General features: G+C 42.3%; 1 protein-coding gene across 2 annotated transcripts in view; it reads left to right on the top strand.

Moving 5' to 3' along the window:
• srrm3 (serine/arginine repetitive matrix 3) overlaps positions 1-22,791 on the top strand; it is a 63,854-nt gene that overhangs the window by 19,563 nt on the left and 21,500 nt on the right. For both annotated transcript variants that reach the window (XR_003671734.1, XM_028421631.1), the window contains exons 2-3: positions 11,162-11,457; positions 19,878-19,979. Coding sequence is in view for 1 of the 2 variants with exons in the window: in XM_028421631.1 (XP_028277432.1) it covers positions 11,174-11,457; positions 19,878-19,979 (386 nt within the window). In the remaining variant the exon portion in view is untranslated. The remainder of the gene's footprint in view (positions 1-11,161; positions 11,458-19,877; positions 19,980-22,791) is intronic.

The raw sequence follows: 22,791 nt of genomic DNA, 5'->3' as shown, positions 1-22,791 counted from the left end.
TTGATGATGAAATGTCAATAGGATTGCCTTTACTCTCTTTTAGTATTCTAGTAAACTGCAGCATAATTTTGGATCTAATAATACACCAGAAAGGACAGAATGTGCGGTATTAACTGGATATATTTAGGTGTGTAAACATGTTAGAGGGTGAAGAAGCCATCTAATTAGTTGGTGCCAGAGAGCGTACATATGGACATGGCACACAAGGCTGTAGCTATAAATAAGAATGCAGCGTCTCAGTCAACATACCAGATTTAATAAGGACTAAAATGCATTGTTGGCTGTGCTCCATTTCTAGCCATATGCGCCAGCAGCAGTCCTACAGTGGATGTTTCTGCAGTGAACTGGAAAGATGGAGTAAGAGACGGAGGCCCTGATCTAAATGTATCTTTAATTTTTTAACGCTTTTCATATTTTATGGATATGGAAGTGTCACTGCCCTGCATCCAGGAGCCATGGTTTAGACATATTGATGTGTTTAATTCTGTTGGATAAAGTGATGATTCGTCACTTTTTATTCAGTCCATCATCAGCATTAAATTAGCTGGTGGATGGTTTGACTCTATTGCAGGAAGTTGATGGACAAATGGCCTGTTGTCTGTCTGACCATTAGAAAGTGTCAGTAAATCATCTATAATTGCAGCTCTCGTTCACTGCTGCTCATAAAGGATCTGTTTACGTGGTCTGTTCTCCATCACATGCTCGATGACTCTGTGTAAGACGCTGCTGTGTTTTTGGTGCAAAGTGCTTAAAGTGGCTATGATACTCAATAAACCAGCCTGGAGTGTCTTTTTATATGCCAGCTGTTATTACTGCAAATGTAAAGCACTCTTTAAACAGAATCATTAAACACAGCCTGTACTGTACATTATTGTTTTCTTGGTGGTTCAGTGGCCTTCGTGCCACATGCGTAATTATGTTTGCACGATGACGACACCAGTAAGACTGCTGCACAGAATATCTAGCTGTACTATAATGTTTTACATTAAAACAACACTTCTATCTTGTGGGGAAGTAATAAAATTGTGTGGTTCATTCGCTTGGTAATTAAGCAAAAGTTTAAGCTCATGACATGTCAGCCTGCATGAGTTTTGTTATTCATAAAGCTGTGTGACGGCAGTGGAGGGCTGCTGGTGTTGCTGGTGATTACCATCCTGGGAAGGTGTAGGCGGCAAACCTGTATTTAGAATCAACCCTTTGGCTGCTCTGAGCAAAACAATTCCTCTGTAAAAGTTGTTCTCCTGTGGGGAATGAAAAGGGGCATTGTCTGAAAGTTTGAGATTTTGTTGTTGTTTTGCTATGATTGGGAGAAGGTGGTTGTTATGTGGGATGAGAGTGGGTGCTGCACTTAGCAAAAGTGAGGGTGCTTTTGTTGCAGACATCTCATTGGGATGTCCTGGGGTGATTGCAGTCAGGGAATGAATGTCAGCAGCTAACTGACAGGCATCACTTTGTATCAGGAAGCTGATCACTCTGCGCTCCAGAGTGCTGTGTCAATTAAATCGCAGCAGCCTAGGCAGGTGGAAAAAAAAAAGAGGACAGCCTCATTTCTGTGCTGCAGCAGTCTGGAGATTGGCTTCAGATTGCTGCAGGCACTGACTCCATTCAGCCAACTCTCACTTTGACTGGCTCAATCACCCATACACAGCAGGCAGGTGGATAAGAGAAAGATTTCATCCATATCAATAGCGTGTTTTCAAAGCATACACTGTTCAAACATGATGAAATAGGTTGAGTACCGTTGGGAGGGGAGGGGGGTGTAAGAAGTCTTCACAGAATCTTCAAATAACAGACCTAAATCTAATGAGGAAAGGCCACCTGTGATGAAAATGCATCTGTTCCCTAAAAAAAATGAATGTGTACATTGAAACTGTGACGGCTGTGTCCCCTCACTCCTTCACTGTTATTTCACATTGTTGAAATGATTGTAGTTGCTGCACTTGGCTTGGGTTTCTGCTCACAGACAGATGACCCGTCATTCTGCTTCAGGATTTTCTGTCAGAATTCATCAATTGTTTCCATTTTTCAATAACCTCCATGAACATAGGTGGAGTGTTTGTTTTTGTGGAATTTAAACCGCACGCAAGTGCACCGCCGCCTTGCGTGCCCTCTTGTATAGTACACAAACGGTGCTGCTGCTGTTTATCTTGCTCCTGCTATATAGTTACTTTAGTTTGAATTTGTAAGATAAACCAAAATGGAACCAAGATGTTAACTATAACTAATCAGATTCAAGCCCCACCACACCACTTTTCAGGAACCTCCCATGTTGCTTTTGCTCTGAAAGATGTGCAGAGAACAGGACACATGCAGGAGTTCCTGCTGCTGAAACCACTAACATTATTGGCTCCTTTCAACCCATGCACCGTTGGAAGTTTGGAAACCTCTAGCTGTAGTCTTCACTTCTCACACTGTGACCCTGATGAAACTCCTGAGTGAACGTTTGAGGAGGCCGCTGCCACTGCTGACCCATTCTCATGCTGGTTCTACTAAAGCTTTTAAAGTTTTTTCTTTGAAGCTGTCTGTGCCACGGAAGTTAAAAGTTCTCCTACATCCCTGCATCTTTGAGAAATTACATTGAAAGTTTCCAATTCCGTCTGAGCCAGACGTTGCGGTTGATCTTGATCATTAACATGCATGATGGTGATAATTTCATGGAAATATTTATGGATGAATAATTGTAGCTGATGAGTTTTGTGAAGTTCTGCCACTGGGAAATACTTCAGGAAGATGAATATACATGAAAATTAAAATAATGATGTGGAATCAGTGAGAACGTGTCTATGCACCACTGCTTTGCTGGAGCTAATTTAAGTGGAATATTGATGACTTCTATAGCGGTAGGTAGAGTGCATATAGAGGAGGCTAACACTCACATGGCTGTCTGACATTGCCAGCACAAGAGGGAGACAAGGAGGGGAAGAGGACACAGCTGAGGAAATTACTTTAATCTCTACCCTCAGATAAAAGATGTTTTTTCTTATATTCCACTGTCCGCCCTCTGCTGCCTTCTGTGTGAGATAAGTCACTTGGAGAGGTTTGACTGAAGTTTTATTTTGCAAACATCATTTCACCTTAAGGGATTGGATCACACATGAGAACAAAAGAGGATAATTTACTGCTAAAATACAAAAAAAAAAAGTGTAATATTTTGTTGCAGCTTTCCTTTCCCTTGCAGAGGCACACTGTGGTATCATTAAAACTGCTTTGCTGGCTAAAAAACAACGAGGCTTATAGTAGCGGAACAAAAGGCCAAACCAGCTGATGAAACCTGAAATGCAACTTAAGTTATATCTGCTGAGTTAGCAAGGACACGTGATAGAAACTGAATCCATTAATATACTCAACATGGGCTGTACTGAAACCACATCTCACAGGAAGGCATGGCCTTTTTTTGTTTCCTACCCCATTTAAGTTCCATCTTAAGCCCTGCTCGTGTCTCTGAGAGAAGTCAGACTGCACTTTTAATGAGATCCGCTCACTTTTATGTAAATCTTCCTCCAAGGACGGCAGGGTTATTATTCTGTAATGGAGGCGGCTGTGTGGCAGACTTGGAGAAGCCTATGTCTGAAATGCTATTTACACCACACAGAGACTTTTGTTGAGCAAACACTTTTAGATAAGCAGCTTTATACACAGAATTACCCAAGATGATTGAGGTACTTTAAAAAATGGCAAAGAGGTTGAGTAGCTGGAATTTTAATTTGCAACAAACTTTTTTTAACTTGCTCCCACATCCAGAGTGTGGTGGACCCGAGGGCTCAACACACTGCAGTGTGAGTAAAGCAACGAGTGTAGTGACTCCTTGATGTTACTTTTAATGAATCTTCATGGTTATTTAATTAAAGAAAAGCACTTCCAAATGGATTTGTATGAATAGAATGTGGGTGGTATGCAGTGTTGGGCGGTAAAGGATTACATGTACCAAGTAAGTGAACTAGTTAGCTATTAGTTGCTAGCTAACTCCGTCCAAAACTGTATGAAAAAAAAGTAGGAACATGTGGCTTGCAGTCAGGTGGTAAACATGTATTCAAAAATTGTGTGTGTAAAATGACCTTTGGTTGTATTGTTTAAAAAAATATTATTTTGACATAATTACATTATGTTTCTTAATACAGTAACATTGATGTAAATGCAGTTAGCTGGAACAATGTTGACTGTTTTGTTGAATTTATACCATCCTTTGTAAGTTTTAATTTGTGAGGAATATGTTACAAATTACATTTAAGGACATGTAATCTGTATTCTGTAACTGAATACTTTTTAAAAATATCCTTTCCAACATTGGTAGTATGTGTAAATGAAAAGCTCTCCTGCCCAGACCTGCATGCTTTCAAAGCTCCCACTGCCAAAAAAAAATCCACTGGGTGATGTACAGCTTTCACAAGTGGCCTTTAGAGTCATCTAGTGGAGTCTAAAGATGTGATTCAAAGTACACCTCATACCTCCATACTGTGACAGTGACTTCAGTGCTACTATTCAAGCAGAAGACAATGCAGAGGAGTCTGGCATATGCAGGATGGAAAGGACAGTCACACACTGCCAGCAGGTGAGGAGAGCTGTGTAGACCCGCTTCACACTGGGCAAGGGCAGCTTTTGAAGTTGCTGCCGGCAGTGGGTAGCTTTTGGATAAGGTTGCATAAACATTTGTAAAACAGGAAAACTTTAGACATCCAAAGCAACACATATCATTTCAATATATGTCCGGTAACACATGCAGTGTGACAGTTTATAATCTGCTGGTGTTTTTAAGACAAGAAGGTAGCAGGCTCCATGCATTCAGGGTTGGCTGTCCAACGAGTTAGAGGTGGGGTACACCCTGGACAGGTCATCAGCAAGTAATAATAATACCATTAGTAAAGAAAAGAAGAAACTTCCCAGTTCATCTTTCAACATTGTTGATGGAGCATCTGCTTAAGTTAGTTCAAGAATCATCACCATGGCAACAGCCGTGTCCCAGTCAGGGTTTTTTTTTTTTTAAACTCTCCCCTTGTAGTCTGTGCTATTTGCAGCATGATTCTGTATCTGGTTGCTTCTTTTATGTCTTCAGCTAAGTAATGTGCCTCTGTTTTCAAATTCTTGAAGAAGTTTTTATTTTATTTGCAGTGTGTTGACCTCACTGGGCCACCACAAAACAGTCAGCTGATTTATAAACCCACCCTACTACAGCCTCACTAACTAATAGTCACATGTGTGGCACTACTATTTTGTTTTATGAATTTGGTGGTACATCTTTTCTTCTGCATGCAGAGATGAGAGAAAAAATTAAGTATGATTTAAAGTTGAGATTTCTTGTTTGAATGGCCTGACTGTGTGCACCAGTCTGCTTGGTGCACAGAGAGTAATGTGTTGTGGTGTGCGGTGTTCTGACAGGCAGGGACTGACTCAGGCACAGACCTGAGCCCATCTCCCCTTCCAGTGACCCCACTAATCACATCAGAAGCAGTTGTATGCTAATCATTTCTCCCAGGAGACACTGCACATGACAAAACCGTGGAGTTTATGAGTTAGAGCACAGTCAGTGCAGTTAGAAGCTATGAGCCAGCCGGAGCTGACATAAACCTGCTCTAACAGTCGAGAGAGAGATTTTTAATAGCACAGTTTGATCCCTGAGGAGCAAAGTGGTGCAGACTATTCCAAGTCCTGCTCTGAGGATGAGCGCGTATTTCTCCAGATTGGCAACTTTAAATGTTTGTGCCAGGATAAGCCCAGATGGCACCTTATAGACAGCATCTCTGTCTTCCTCTGAGGTGACACTCAATATTTTCTCTGTGTTAAAATGGGACAGGGGAGGTTTATTTCTGTCACACTCTGTCTCTGAGGTTGCCAAGGATGCTTCTCCACCAAAGGTCTAAATTATTCTGCCGCCTTCTCACTTAAACACTCTCCGAATCTCTCTTATGCCACTCATTAATTTGGAGTTGATGTAAGGTGTTTTGTTGTATAGTTCCAAATGATGCATAAAATGGCTCTTACTCATAGCACCACACATCAAGGTGGGGTTTTTAGCAGTGCTCCACATCTGAGAGAAGCGGTGTTTGCACTTCTAAATGCTATCTGTGGAATTGTGTAGCACAGTGGCATCAGACAGGCGCCTGCAGTCATTTTCCCCCTTTGCTTTAGCCCTCTTTTCCGCCCTGGTAGTGCAGATATCTCTGGTATAAAGTTGAATCCACACTGTATTTTAACAATGTGCTGCGGCTAAAAAAACAGCAAGAGAAAAGTAAGTGAAGTATTGCCGTCCAGTCCCTTTGGCAGTTTATCTGACATCACAATACAACGAGTTGATAGGTAGCGGGGGAAGGGGTCATTAACAAATCAATGACAAGTGTAGGGGTCGGAGCACCCACTCAGCACCTATGCATGAGTCCAAACCTACGATTTAAACATCAAACAAGGCCACCTCTACTTCTAAATTTGTATGCATCTGCCATCTTACTACAAAAAAAAAATAAAAAAATAAACATAGAAAGATTAGAAAATAAAACAAGCTGAAGCCTCCTGTTTCCCAGCACCCAACAGCAATCCAACGTGCCTGGAATAAAGACAGCTGACCTTGAGAGAGCTGAACACATCCTCTGGGTGCCAAAGTGCTAAAAACAAAACACAAGCTTCCAGCCATGTGGCAGATTATTTTAAAAGAAGGAAAGGTGTGACGAAGAGCAGGCGATAGGAGATAGAAAGAGAAAAACAGAGGGGATTTTAGTTAGTGAGGTGTCTCACTGAGACATGTACGCACAGGAGGAGACAGACACCCAGGATGTTTTGTAGCTACTCTCTGCCTGTCTCCATCAAGGTCAGGCCCCCTGTTACCACCACCCTGTAATCATGGATGGGGTGCATCCACCACTGAATGAGATCCAATCATCAGTGCATTTGTGCACAACAGAGAGTGAACTAGCATCCTACGAGAAAGGAGCAACGGGTTAGAGAGGGAGTGAGTTGGCTTTTAGAGAGAAAAGTGGCTCCAAGGAGACCAGTCCCACCTCTCTGCTTTTTTCTTTCTCTTGAGTGTAGTGGCTGAAATGGAATCCACTTAAACGGGCCTAAGATTTACTGAACAGAAACTGGAGCATGCTGTTGTCTTCGGGTGTTTTTCCATTTGAATCACAAGCAACAGCTGCATTAAATTAGGTTTAAATTTAAAATTAAAACAAAACTGTGATCATTTTTTACTTTCCTTATTGACCTTGTGTCAGTGTTATGGAGGCCTGAAAACCTCCTACATAATATTTATGAGAACATGCAGCTCTATATCTGCAGTATTTACATTAATTGGTCTATCAAGAGTAACTGTAATGTGCAGATGGCCACGCATATGTTCTGTGTGGAATGAGCCTTGCTGTGTTGATTTCCCCTGTAGAAAAAAATGTGCTGTCTTCATATATACATTAATAGAAAACATATTCTATCACGAAAGCTGCACATTTTCCCAGCTTTAATGGAACGGATCCATAGCAAAAATTCACAGAACAGCATGGCTTCGATACATTTTAATTAATTAATTAACGGGCTTATAGTAGAAAAATGCTATATTTGACTCAAATCAAACACGACTGAAGGTCTGTAGCCACTGGCTGCTGCATCCACAGCGGTACAGATATGCTTTGAACTGGCATAGTTACCTTCAGCCATCTTAGTTTTCATGTTACTAAATCTGCAAAAAATGTGAATGAATTGTAATGCTCATCCACAATTCTATTGTCATTATCATTAGACTGTTATGTTATGTATTAGCAGGTGGGCGCATCATGGCAGCTATTAAATACATTAACTGCACAGAGAAGTGGCCCAATGGGATGTAATTTAAAGAGGGCCATTTTACTCTCTTCATCACTACTAACAAGCATGGTGATGTTTAGGTTTATGCTATGATAATTTAAAATGTTGGTATTTATTATAACGGTCATAAATATCTATTCCAATAACCTGCTTTCAGTTTGTCTAATGGAGGTTTATTCTTTAAACAACTTCTACACCTGCTAGAAGCAGACCGGCATCATACATCTGAACAGACCTGCTGCTCGTCGGCCCTGCAGAGAAAACTACAAGTATTGTCATTTACTTGTTGATAGCAACGTATTTACATAAATCCCTCCCTCGAAAAAAATAAAATAAAATCAATATAATCATACTGTGGTTCGAATCTAAGCAATCTCCTCTCTAATGTCTCATTATCCTAATGCCACATTAGATTTCTAATGAGACTAAGATTCCTTTCACTGTGTGGCCACGGTGAATGTTATCCTTATTAATTGAGCTTTAAGTGCCTGATCCATCTACTGCATATATCAGATGAGTCAGCCCCGCGTGGGCTGCAGCGAGTGTGTAATTGAGAGATCATGATGCTTGCATGGAAATGAGTTCAGCCCTTCAACGTTCAGTGAAAACCGTTCATAAGTTTTTCAAGTTATTTTTTCCGCCATGGACTTATTTTTGTTCTTTTACCTATGATGTCAGCAGAAGACAAACTTCAGTGCAGACACAGCAGAGGTCGCACCAGCGGCAGTGTCCACACATAGCACAAAAAAACCAAAGGTAAAGGTTTAAAAGAGACAACTGAAGCCATCTTCTTTCATTCGATAGGAAGAAGACATGAGCTAATGACTCCTTTATTTTCAGCCATCAGTGTCACAGCTCCCCAATGGAATATTGAATGTTCAAGTGCATATTATCTCCTTGTGATTTAAAATAACTGATGGTGACATTTAGTGTACGTGGCTAAACAACTTCACTTAGCATAATGACTAATTACAAACAGTGTGTGTCGAGATGTGACAGTCTTTTACGCCCGCGCAATAATAGCAGAAGAGGTTGTGGCCAGCATTAACACAGCAGCTGGAGATAACCTTCAGTCCCTGTAGAGGACTTGCACACAATTAACTGTGTGCTCTGCCGGCTTATCAGCACACTGACAAGTCTGCCTTTCTGCTCTACATTTTTTTTTCCAACACACAATTAAATGATTTAGTTGTTTTAACTTTATGTCTCCCAGGAACAAAGAGAATGGCGCATAATAATAATGAGGTGTGTGCAGCACAGTGTACCACAGATTGCCGTTTGGCTCACATCTGGTGTTGTGGAGAATTTCATTTGCAATCTGAGGTGACAGTTTTCTCACATTTTCAGATGATATCTTCATTTCATTTGAGCTTGTTATGTATAATTCTGCCTTTAACAGCAGGATGGGTGTATGCAGTAGAATCAGTGGGGAGTGTCACATACTTGTAGCCACCCAGCAGGCAAAAGCATGATGTCCATCACAAACTTAATTATCCAAGGTCCTTCCTCCAGCAGATCTGAGCAGACCAGCTTAAGCCTTTATAGCCACTGACCACCTGGACTCATTTAAACAAACTGAAGGACAGGAGGAGCAACCAGTTGTAATGAGTCTCATGTGTTGTTGCACTAGTTAACTGTGTGTCTTTGGGCCCACTGGAATGTCTACATTTTTTGTTGATAAGGTGTTTAATGTAAAATCTTATCTTCCTAGTTAGCTGCTTTTTAATGCATGCCATTATGTTTTCCTAAATCTAACAAAGTCATTTTGTGCCAGGCACACTCAATATAAGTCCTGGGCGGAACCTACAGCACCTACCTCCAAAATAGCGTGGAAAGCTGTGCATTCATTGTACAGTGTTTCAGTATGATATAACTTTTGGTCCATTTACAGTGACAATTGTTGATCAAATTAGATGCATACTTTACATTTAATCTTTTGTTTACTTCATAGTGTCTGTGTTTTGAAAATAGCATCTTCCTGTCTCCGTGGTAAATTCTCACCGAAAGGTCCTTTACATCACTTCTCTGATGTTCCTTTTGTTAGATGAGAGCTTTTCCCTCTACAAGCTTCAGTTGACGAGTGCATGCAGATGAGAGATTGCTGTCGTGGAATATCAAGTGCTGATTTACTGTATAATGGATTCAGAGATGATGCCTCCTGCTGTCCTACCACCTGTTCTGTCAGCCGAGCGCCATGTCGCTGCACACACATTCACGGCTCGTTTACCAGCACGCAGCACTTCAGAGCGCAAGCACATCCCTATTAACCAGTCAAAGAGTACCAGAAGCAGTTCAAACGGCACGAGCTGCTCACACAAAGAAGTGGGGAAGAGATGGTCTGTCCATCCAGTTCTGTCCTTTGGACTCTTCCTTTTCTGACATTGATGAATTGCCTTAGCTGGCCTGTTTTGGCTCCTGCGTGAAAAATGAAGCCATTAACTGTGGAAGAAGAAGAGCGGCGCTAGGTAGCTGAGGCTTGTGGGCACACACGGCCTTTCCTCTTATGTCACACATTCTACACTGGCCTTAAAAGAACAATCCATCTTAATCGGAGCCCAGTCCACACAACACTTGTACCAGATGCCTTTTTATTCACCAAAATGACAAACTCATCATTTCCTGAGTGAACTAGCCAGAAACAGAAAGGTTAAAAAATCAAGGATGCATTTAGTATATATTAAAGACAAATCAATACTTCTCTGCACTTTCTTTTCTGTCACCTGTTTCTGTGCAATTTAAGCTGCTTAGTGTCATCCACACCCATACTCCTTTCCCCCTTGTGCTGTATGTGTGGTATATGACCCACAGTGTACAGCTACAGTTTGTTTCAGAGGATAAAGTGCACTCTTTCCTTCTCCCTCCCTTCCTGCCTTCAGGCACTACTGAGAATGTTGACTCATGGAGCACAATTTGCTGCCAGCACTGTCTCTGGCTGTGCATGTCTACGTGCACTGTAGGCCTGATTTGTGTGTGTGTTATGTTGATGTTTGTACTGCTCAATTGAAGCAGAAACACTGCAGCCTGTCCAGAGATATTAACATCAAATCATAAACAGCTCACCTTTCAGACACAGTGTTGTTCAGGCATAATTTAGATGTGTATATGCTAAAAAGGTTTGTATTATCTTGTCAGCATTATGGATCTGGGGAGCATGGTGAAGAAGATCCTGTATTTTATATTTTCGTGCTATGTGTATAAGAGTTTTCTGCAGTAATAAATCATCAACAGCTCCTTTCAGATGAGGATTCAACATTAAATCATTAAAATGAAGTGTGTCTGAGACTGCAGAGCTCCACTGGAGTACAGTGTTCATCTGGTAATTTCTCTCCTCTCTTCTCTTCTCTGACCTTTAGTCTCTCCATCATCTGTGTCCCCGCAGAACTCAGCAATCATGTACGATGCATCCAGGGTGCCATCCCCTAAGGATGGTGCAAACTGTGAGGCCCAGCCCATGGTCCCTGGGGCAGGAGCCGATGCAGCTGCAGGGTCAGGACCAACTGAAGGACCACAGTCTAAAACGGAGGAGGGACAACTGAGAGCAGAGGAGGAGCAGGAGGAGGCCAAAGAAGAGCCAATATTGGTGAAGAAGCCACACAGAGAGATTTTGGACCACGAGAGGAAAAGGAGGGTAGAACTCAAATGCATGGAACTTCAGGAGATGATGGAAGAGCAAGGGTAAGTAACCATCATTTTTAATCAGATGTAAGGAACTGAGTTTAAAGTACCTCTGACATTCTGTAAGAAGCTGCACTTCACTTTCACATTTTTGTTAATAGGGAAAGTACTTATATGCTGCATGTAAGTTTAAAAAACCACTGTAACAGAGGCCAGACCTCAAGTGTCATCATGACTTCAACTCTCAGTAGTTTGTTTATCTGTCCACCCCAACCACTTTACTATTCTGCTTTAATCTCAGCTCTCTCATAGGGTCATTTAGGGCTGCAGCCTGCAGCTGTTTTCAAAAGGGGAAAAAAGCTTTATATCCACTGTTAGGGAGTTTGTGAACACAGAGAGGCATTTGGCAGTTAAGGAAGCAGATATTTCCCTCAGAAGTTGGTCTAGACCCCCCAAAAAATTAGATTTAACCAGGTGGCACAAACACGCCTCCAGTTCATTAATGATGCTGCCCTGTTGTTATATGAGTAAACTGTCAACTTGGCAGCTGCTTCTTTACGCAGGAGACAGTGAGCACTGTAATTATACAATTACAGATTTCTCTGTTTCACCAGCAATAACGTAACATTGTCATCTGTTTCCGGAAACCCTTTTGTTCTGGTGCCTGACTTCCTGTCTGCTCAATTTAGTTGGTGCAAATTGACACATCTTGAGCACAACACATCTCCAAAATAGAACTGCCGCGTATCTCCTGCGGCTGGTCAGCCACTAAAATGGAAGCGGCTGTCGGTATGTTGCAGTTACACTGCAGTTTTGCGTCTGGTGTAAATCCGACTTTTGTGTAGTGTTTTGGCCCTCAGTGCTAGTTGTCAGGTTTGGAGTTGTAAAACTCACACAAGTATTCAATAACTGAAATGTAATTTGGAAACACACACACACACGGCATACCTCAGCACTGGGGCTTTGATGTCAAGCGACATTACTGTTTTTTTTAAGAAAACTGTAGTTGTTTATCTTTTCTTCACAATTCAGTTATAGGAGCAAGCCTTGAGAGTTTGTGCTGTAGAGAAGCTGACACTGACAGGTACTGCATGTACCTGTAGGGGTGCAGGGTTCACAAGCTGCACCAAAACATTACATTTAGAATCTGTTACCTGCCAAAAGTCATTTTCATTGCAATATTGGGAGGAAGAAAAACAAGCCTCTGCAGAAGAGTGGAGTAAACACATTGGGTTATGTTTTCTTTGGGAAATGGTGCATATAGCAGCCTGATGATATGGCAGCCTGGTATGGAAATGTTGTCATCAGCTGTAATCTGTCATGACATGATCTAGTCTTTTGTGAATTGTCCTGGGTGGCTACTAGCTATTGGCTATTACTGGCTATTATCCTGAATATAAGTGTTTCCTTCCATAAAAATGGGTTCAATATCAGATGAAGGAAACTACAGGGACTGTTTTGGCAAAGGTGCGGGTGCTTCCTGCCTGGCTAGGTGCCCCAGTTGACATAATTGGCAGTGTTCACAATCAGCAGCTCGGTGAAGGATCATGTCCCCGTCACTGCTCCGGGGGTTCCTGCTTTCTGGTTGGGTGCCTATGGAGAAACAGAAAGGGCAATGGAGATCCTTCGCAAATGTGTGTCAGGGGATTTTATTCTGTCTTCAAGCCAGCAGCGGGAGTTAGTTAGTGAAAGGAAGTCTGCTGGAAATTTGGCCATCCAAACTGTGAGAAACTGTAGTTTTAGTAGTCTCTATAGAGCCGAGATTTTACAAAATAGTGCAGCACTAACCCAACTTTCCCTGAATCCCACTCACATGAAGGTTTGCATGCCAAGCAGTGACATCCATTTATGGCTCACTATCTTGTGCATGTCACTGGTGCAGCATTACTCATATGTGATGCTGCACACTTGAACTTTGCATTACTGCCCTCATCCTCAAGTAACACTTATTAGTGAGGTTGCCGTAGAGACAGTCAGTGAGGAGAGCGGGGCAATTCAGCATAGTGTGCTTCATTAGCATGACATCCAGCACAAAGTCAGGAAGAGCTATGGAAACTGTAGAGACTGCCGTCGGCCCTAATCCACAATCTCAAGGCTTCTCTCTGGCGGATATGCTCACAAACATGCACACTCATACACTGCTGCTTGAATAACCACAGCTCACAGGCAAACTCCAGGCCAGCTGAGACCATAATTAATGACGTGCTCCCTGATCCTGTGTCAGTACAGAGAAAACTCACTTTCCCACTGATACCTTGTGACATTTTATTTGCATCACATTTGTCGTTTATAGAAAGCTGCCTAATCCTTGATATATTAGGGGAGGGTGATTTAATTGAATAAAAGGCAAGCTAATTATGTTTTTCTTTGGCAGTGTGAGCCTCGATACCAGAAGTGGCAAGAACTTGTGGGAACATGCTGCTGAGTATTTAGGAGAATTAAATTAATGCACTGGCTGTTTTTGTTATTGTAGGTGGTGGATCTGGATTACACTTGTCTTTTCTTCCACTCATTTTTCTATCCTTCCGTCCTCTGAGCATCACTGCTCTTGTCAGGGAGTGGGGGCTCATTAAGACTGCAGGGTATACAGCAGATTGATGTAGCTGAAAAGGAGCTGCTAGACTTCACCAAAAAAAAAGAAATTGTAAGAAAGAGGGGGTGCACTGTGACCATCTGTCAAGGGCCACTCATCTCCTGGCCTGGAGCAGACATAGTCGCTCCTGGTTTGAGACCAGTGTAAAAGAGGCATGATGTCTAGTGGAACAGTGTAATGGCAGCGAGCAGCTTGGCTAATGATGACAGAATAGAAGGAGACCAGACACCCGCGCTGGCCAGCCCTGCTCACTCGTCAGACTGCACGGGCTCCACTGGCAGACTGTGGTACAAGAAGGATGGCGACCACTCAGCTGAGTGTTAAAGCTCCGGACGGACTCAACTCATCTTGTTAAGCTATAATAAAAGGAGAATCTCATTTGCCAGCTTGGCCCAGCACGGCTATCCCTACCGCTCCAATTTCTAATGTGGCTCTTTAAATGAGAGTGTGTGTGTGCATGTGTGCAGGATTAAGGGATAGAGAGGAGGATGAAACACAGGGATAGACAGGGAGAGCAATACCAGACATTAGACACAATTACGATAGTGGCTGGAGTCTGTTTTCATTTGTTGTGGATATAAGCCAGGGGGCTGAGCCACTACATCACCCCGAGTCTCCTTCATCACTGAGGGTGTAGGGAAGGATTAGGCTGGGAGGCAGGTTGGATGTGTACCCTGTTTTCTAACCCTTTCTTCCTCCCTTTACACAATCTCTACCCCCCCCCCCCCCCCACTCCCCACCCCACTCCATCCATGCGCCTCTCCGGAGATAAGACCATGATTAATGGTCTGTCATGAGTGATGGCCTCACCCTGGGAGCCAATTAGACGGGCTCAGCGATTAAAGTAGTCTGTTCATTTAGCTATCCAAGGCCTGGCAGCACCCTCCATTCATTGGAGCATTGCATGCTCTGCCACTGCAGGGAACATTTTATGTATATTAGATGGACTGGAGGTTACATACATCAGGCCCTTTTTCATATGAATCTGTCTGGGGAAGCATGAGGAATGAGAAAGTAGCTCTTGGAGGAGACAGCACATGACATCATCCTGTCCTCTTGTTTCTTTTCTAAATGTTTCAAACAATATTTAGTGTCTACTTTGGGTACTTTAAAATAACATGATCCACTGACTGATATCAAGCTGAAGAGCACGTCAACAGACAAAGACCCACACACTATTCCAGGGGCTTTTCCACACTAATTGAGGCATAATGATTGTGCATGTTTTGATGTCCTGTGGTGTCTGAGGCCTTTTCAGCTCCGTAATGAGCTCTCCTCACATTTACAGGTTCCACACAGACCTAACAGCAGGCGTGGAACTACACATAAGAATCTGCATGCACATACAATGAAAATGTGTGCTGGTCCCACCCCATGCCTGCACAACAACTGTTTACCACCAGTGGGGAGAGCGTTTTAAATAAGACACAGAAGATATTAGTCTTGCTGCTTCATTAAGCATAAACAGTGAGTGTTGGGTCTTGTTTAAAAGTCAACTACAGTGATCTAGCCTGGCAAAACAAAATAAATAAAAACACAGTACATGTGCACAGGGGCATGCAAGTGAATCAGTATCAAGGCAGACAAGTAAATTCAGACAGAAAGGGAAGTGGTTTAATAGCTGAGAGTTAAATTGCAGCATTTTGCTGTGGTATTGCATTAAATAGCATCTGCAATGACACTTTTTGAATTGCATGAGATGTGAGTAGTGGATGTGGATCTTATTAAGAGAGCTGCTCTCAGGTTCTTTGAGGACAGAGCAAATAACTATCTCTGCCCTGATGGAGGTTTTCCTGCAAGCCAAAGCCTGCATCACAAGACGATAAGCTGCTGTCCTAGAAGGCTGAAAATTGCAGGGGAAGGCAGCATCTCGGAGAGAATGACCCACTTTATATATAGTCACCATGGGGCTCCGGAGCCAATAAGTGGGGCCCATCCTATCGTTGCAGGAGGAATCAGAGAAGAAGAGCAATCAGAAATGGCAGATTGTTCTTCTCCAGTCATTGATCTGCTTACACCGAGGGGGAGGTGAAGAGTGCAGCTTTAAAAAGCCAGAGAAAGGTGTACTTTGTCTTTGATTCTCGGTATGTCTGGTCCATCTAGTATCTGTTATCTAACCAGAAAATCTATAACTGTAGACAGCAACCATTGAAAATCCTCTCCACTCGAGAGTTACACTATTCCACTGTGGCATTCGTGGTAGGTCGTTTTAATTCTACGCCCTGAAATAGAAATGTGGGGGTGTTTTGCCTTCTCATGGTTCTTTGTGCCATCCAGTCTCACTAACTACACTGGCATCACTTTGCTTCTCTGCTCTTTACAACAGGATTGATGGCTGCAGAGCTTCATAGGTGTATAGCAGCGCCTGGGGACGACTTGCAGAGAAAAGGCTCTTCAGACATCACAAAAATAGACATCACTGGCAGTCAGAGTGAGCACACCGCACACATAGGCACTCCTCATCAAATCAATGACTATCAGCATAAGGACAGTCTTGGGGCCACAACTATTCATTTTCCCGGATCACAAGTTAATGGGGGGAATCTGTGGGTGCTCAGAGCTGTCTAATTACTCCAATCAAGTTCTTTAATTGTGGTGATTTTTCATGGCTGGGGCAGCGCTGAGGCCCTTCTTTTGATCGATGTCCCTGGTCTCTCCGTGCCTAAATCCCCAGGACTTTGCAAGCTGTAGGCAATGGCCTTCATTCAGCTTCACTTGGCTAATTCTGGCTTCTGAGCAGTCCCACCTCATACTCATAAATACACAAATGAAAATACAATATTGTCTTGCCCAGTTAAACATTCATTTGAATTCAGTGTTACCGAGGCTTGCAGGGAGTGACCGCTCCAATCAGCCCGTCCTCAGTACTGTGTCCTGGCACAACAGATGGTGTGTTAGGCAGAAAGCAGCTACCTTTACAGCTGCAAGATGGGCTAATTAAATGTACAGAGATGTGTTCATCCTAATTGCTTCTGTGGACATTTACACACATTGTTTCAGAGCTTTCTGTGGATTTCATGCAACACAGAATTTTGCCAATCATGTCTTTTGTAGCTTCCTTCTTTAGATCCAGGATCCTGCAGTTACTCAGGTGTTGCTCTCTGCCTGTACTTCTAAAACTTGCTCAGCCTCTTTGTAAAAGCTGCAGCACTGCTGGGCACGCACTCTCTGATACTAGTTAGCAAGCCAGACCGATCAAACACAGCCCAGCCTGGCTGTGCTTCATGCTGCGAGGCTGTACTGAGCTTCAGATTGAACCATTCAATGGGAGGACAGCTAAAGAGGAGAAAGAGAAGTGGAGATTCTGTAGGTCATATGTCAACAGACTCTGTTCTTGCTTTAGCAGAGATAGCTGCAAGAGCTAACGTCCTCGCTACCATCAGCACAATGTGAAGGAGGAAGCCCTCCAGCTGTGGCGCAAGTGTGGCCAGAATGCCTTAATTTCCACAGCTAGCATTGTGCAGCCTTCTTCAATCCTCAGCAGACAGCAGTGAAAACACAGGAACTGCTGTGGACTTGTCGGGCAGTGGCTAACGTATGGTGATGGCTCCTGTGCCGTGAATTGAAAGCCATGAATATAAAGTGTGTGTTTGTGGCCTCCATTGTGCTGAGTTGACAGCTGTTGGGCTGAGAGATTGCCGTACAGCAGGACCTGATGGCGCTGTCACGCCGGCTGGCTTCTTTACTGTTGGGCCATCTTCCAGCTATTTCAGCTCTCCATCACACTTCTGCTAATCTCATTCTCCTCACCCTCAATGTGCTGATAGCAACCGGCTCAGAATACACAGTATCAGTTGCTATATTTAATCTGAGAAAAGTAAACACTGTGCAGACTAATGCTATTTGCACGCTGAAATGAGCCACTGGTTAATACAGTATGACTAGTGGAAGGAGAATCTGCCCCTCTTTGTGGTAGATGGTCCTCTGTGTTTTTATTTATGTTTGTAGTCCAGATGTTATTTCAAACAATAAAAAGGGAACAGTACAGCCACAGAGTTCATTGTGTATTTGTTAGGTCAGCGGTTGTTTTTCCAACTTTTCGATTGAGAGAACACACCAGCAGTCTAACATCCCTTAGATAAAATCAATGGAGACTCACTTTTTTGTCTTTTAGCATATATCTTTATTTTTTTCTAAACTTATTATTATGTCAGATTAGGCATTAGTCTGTGTTTTTACCTTCCTATCTTTAAGGCGCAGACAGCTAACGCTGGATTATAAGGCTTCTTCTGGATTTATAAGAAGCTTGTAACTCATTTTTCTTCAGTGATTTCTAATTGGATTATTTCATTGCTGCAACAGGGTGAGGGTATTGAAGTACCTTAGTCACAGCTGTGAGCAGACACAGCTGTCCATTTTGATAAGTGAGCCAAATTAGCAGGACAGACTGGCTTGTAATTTAAGTAATCCCATGGTTTACTTAATGCGTGCTAGGTTTTTAACAAAGTGTATGATTGCACAACTTAGCATGCAAACTAGAAATGAATTTTCTAGTTTTCTCTAGTTTTCTTTGGACTCATACAAGCTGTTTCCTGTATTGCCACCCTCTTTCTCCATATATTCCTATTTAGTCTGCAAAGAAGTATTCTCCAAATCTTTCAGCACTCAGTGTTCCTTTGTACAGATTATTGAGACTGAGGCTCGTTTTAAGATGTGATCCCAAACTGAATGTGAAGAAATCACAGATGAGAGAGTTGAGATTCTCTGGGACAATGATTTCAAAGATTTTTATTCAGTTCCTATTACCAATTCACTGTGAAAGCAGTGTAGGATAATTAGGGTTTTTATCTGAACTAGATCTCTGTTGTTGTGGAGTTTGGTATGAACATTACAATCACCCAGTCAGTCTGACTCTGTGATGTCTGGCTGCTAGCCCCCCATCACAGCTTTATTAATTCTCCCCTCCCTTCTTCTTGCTCCGCTCTGCCTTCATGTATCGCTGCCTCTGTAGCGCATTACAGCTCATTACCACAGCCTGAGCTGAGCATGAAGATGAAGTGAATATGCCAGGAGATCAGAGCATTGAAGAGTGTATGGTTTTGCACAGCTACCTATGACAGCCTGTAGAACAGGACCTGTTCAGACAAGCTGGGTAAAATATTACTGTGCAGAGCTGTGACAGTGGCAGCCCATGGTTTCCGCTGCTGCCTGGGAGGATGTAGCCCAAAGCTGTTTGCATAAACGCTTTTTTGCTCTTTATTATTCATTTTGTTTTGCACCGTTACAATTAAATTACAGTGTAACTGATCAGTGTGCTGCTCCTCTGTTGTACCCACTGGCAGCCACAATATACCTAAAATTAAACAAAAAACATATGTCTGTAAAATTCGAACATATGAACACATATTAGTGTTACACACACAGTCACTTCTTTCGCGTGACTCTGCAGCGGTCTGCAGTATTCTGTCTGTGTCAGCATGTTGAGAGCTCCTCACGCTGCCCTGCAATCTCAACACAGCGAGTTACTGCGCTCGTTTTCAGAATAAAACATGACATGCACATCGGGCCTGCTGCGGGCTGGAGAGGTTGACAGTGAGTCATCAGAATTGGCCGAGTCTAATTTTTGGTCAGAAGACAGCCTTTGCCATTTGTTCCGACGGTTTGATAGAAGAAGATGACACAGCTCCTAAATGAGCATCTGGCAGTTATGACGGATGGTGGTTCGCCTCGCCGATGCCCCTGCTGCAATAAGCTCTGTTATTAAAAGCTGCTGCTTCACTTCGCTTTTTCTTCATAGTCCTTTCAAAGTGTCTCTGCTTAACACAGAAAAGAATTCGCTTTCATCCTTGTTTGCTCACTACCGAACCCGGGAGTCTGCAGGCTAGAGATGAATGTATGTGTGTGTGTGTGTATTTCACTTCTAACTGATGTGTCTTTATATCCTCAGGTACACAGAGGAAGAGATCAGACAGAAAGTGAGCACATTCAGACAAATGCTGATGGACAAAGAGGGAGTTATCACCAGAGAGGGATCACAGACACAACCAGTGTAAGTTACTCCACGTCAGATTTGATGTTTTTTTTTGCTTACAAAAATATCTGTCTACTGAAAGAACAGGATTTCTACTGCAAAACATATATGCATCTGTAGGAGATGATATTAACAAGTTAACAACAACTATTAAAAACTAATAACTAAAAACTATACTAAAACTACTTTAAAAATGAAGAAAAAAAGAAGAAATAATAGTCTAGTGCAAACTGAGTTAAGTCAATAGACACAGGAAAAGACCCAGGAGATTAAAAAAAATAAAAGATAAATTTGCTCTGAGAATAGAATCTTAGGATACATTTTCTTGTACTCTACTGTGTACAGGTTTCAAATCAAACACAGCAAGTTGTGTGTTATCCGGTAGTGACAAAAGCAATATTTGACCAGCTGATTACAGAGCTAAAAGTAGCCCACCACCTGTTGTGTTACTGGAGCATTACAAAGTGCGAATGAACCCAATAAACACTGTCTGAATTTTTACGATTTTGAAAACTCATTTATGGTCTTTTCTATTCTGCATGATGGTGACTATTAGTAAGTGAAAATCATTTCACACCTTTCACACCATCAGTGAAAAGATTAGAAAAACACAGGCTTTAAAAATCTGCAGAGCTCCCTCGGGCCATTGGCGTGCACTTTGAGATGACTTTAATAATTTATTATTCTGCAGTGCTGTCAAAGTGTCAGCCTTCAATATCGGATCACGACAGAAAAACACCAAATTCTTGCTTTATTCCGCAATTAATCTGGTGGAAGCACAAGGCTGGATGTGATAATATTATTTTTAACTGCCACAGTAAATAGTGCAAAGGTGTGATTGTGTCAGCTCAGAGAAGGTTAGAGGGCTGAACATGCAAAACAATAAGATTTATTTTGTTTTTCAGAACATTTTCTAAATATCCAAATAAAATACTTTGTTTTTCATACACAGCTCATGTGCATGCAGGGACATTCATCTCTCCTCTTCCCTTTGCTTCACACACAGTTCTCTCCTCTCAGTCTAACACACTTTTTTCTCAGCTAATTTATTTAGCAACTCAAAAAGTTTCGTACCCTTGATGATAAATTAATTAAGATTAATGCAAATGCTTCATATTAAATTAATCAAATACAACTAGACAGCAATACATATCAGCAGAAATTGATTTTAAAAGAGGTTATGAGAAAAGGCCTGCCTCTCTAATAATGTCTTCTGGCGGTAAGTTCCAAATAATGTGGACTGTAATTGCAAAAGTGCAATAAATTTTAATTTGAACTTGGCTTTTGACTTGCAATGCTTTCATCTGAACACACAGGGAATGGTTAAACCCCGGTGCTTTGAAAATAATCAGTGGCATTTTAAAGTCTATTCTAAACTCTGCTGGAAGCCAATGAGGCGAAGATTGGCATGATAATTGTCAATTTGTTTAGCATTAAGCTTCGTTCGAGCTTTGAGCACAAGGTGGGAGGGTGCCTCATCTGAGGGAAGCACAGGCGGAATTATAGCAATCAAAAGAATTACTGTGTGTCTAGTCTTTGTCCAGATCAGAGAAAGACATGCACACACTTTCACAAAGGCCACAGCCGGGTTAAAAAAAAACACATGAGAAATGGCAACAGCAGGATGTATGCGTGGTGGCCTTCCCGATTCAGCGCGACATACTGAATGTGCGAGAAAGAGAGAGGTGCCGCCGGCGGCGGCGGCGGCGGTGGTGCTGACCCAACCTGATGTCTCTGAACTAATGGCTGGTAATAACGCTGATGCTTCCTGTCTCACAGACTCAGCTAATGATTCTCCCTCCTCTGCACCTCAGCCGGTGTCTGACATTTAACTAGACCACGCTGAAATGATGAGGAAGGCCGGGCCAGGGAGGTACAGCAGGCTGGACACAATAAAAATGTTTATGGCCCAAAGAAAGTAAGCTTTAAAGCTGCTGGAAGTTTTGTTTGCTTTGCTTTTCACATTGGTTCACTTTCAAGGGCACTTGAGAGTCGGGGCCAATTTGGGGATGTCAGCGCTTACCTCAATTTCTGCAGCATTCCCTCTCCAGAAAGGCCTTGATGTGGAAAATTGGAGAAGCTTGTAATTTGCAGGGTTGTTATTCTCCCACTCCTCCTCATCCTCTACACTCACCCAGGCCTTACAACACACACACATACACACACACACACACAGCTCTGTGTCTGAAATAATCTATCTTGCTCTGTCCTTAGCAAGAAAAACATTTTCGCAAGCATGCTTTAATTAATCTGTAGTTGACCCCCTTGATACTTGCTGCCACTAATAATAAGATCAGAAATCCCCTGCACTAGAGGAATAATGTTAATGCAGTAGGAGTCTTTCATATTAGTCACAGTGACAAACAGCCAGCAGTAAACATGGATTGCCACTCATATTAATGACCAACTTGTGCCGCAGTCCTCTCGCTTTAAAGAGTCCTGCACATTTAAAAATGTTTTTATTAATATTACTCTTTAAAATTAATTGTACAACATTTTACTGTACTGTTCGAACTCATTCTAAGCCTCATAATAGATATAGAGTCAAGCGTGTGCTGCTTGTTTGCACCCTGTAATTTATCTAGAGTCTGAATCTAAATCTAAAGATTGTTGACATCCTGCAATCATGGTTGGACAGCACATTCTCACAGTTGTATTTTCTTGGCCTAAAAACAGAGACTATGTGCTACTTGAAAGGACAGAGAGAAGAAAGACTTCTAACGTTCTCTGAGCGAACATTGCACATTCTCTTTGTGGTGAATTTCTTGTTATTCCACATGCCAACAAAACCGTTCAGTACTGTGGTTTGTGGTAAATACATGCATGGCTA

Source organism: Parambassis ranga, chromosome 14 (genome assembly GCF_900634625.1).
Source record: "Parambassis ranga chromosome 14, fParRan2.1, whole genome shotgun sequence".
Classification (NCBI taxonomy): domain Eukaryota; kingdom Metazoa; phylum Chordata; class Actinopteri; family Ambassidae; genus Parambassis; species Parambassis ranga.
The sequence above is the reverse complement of the archived record's forward strand: the minus strand, read 5'-3'. Positions and strand labels throughout refer to the sequence as shown.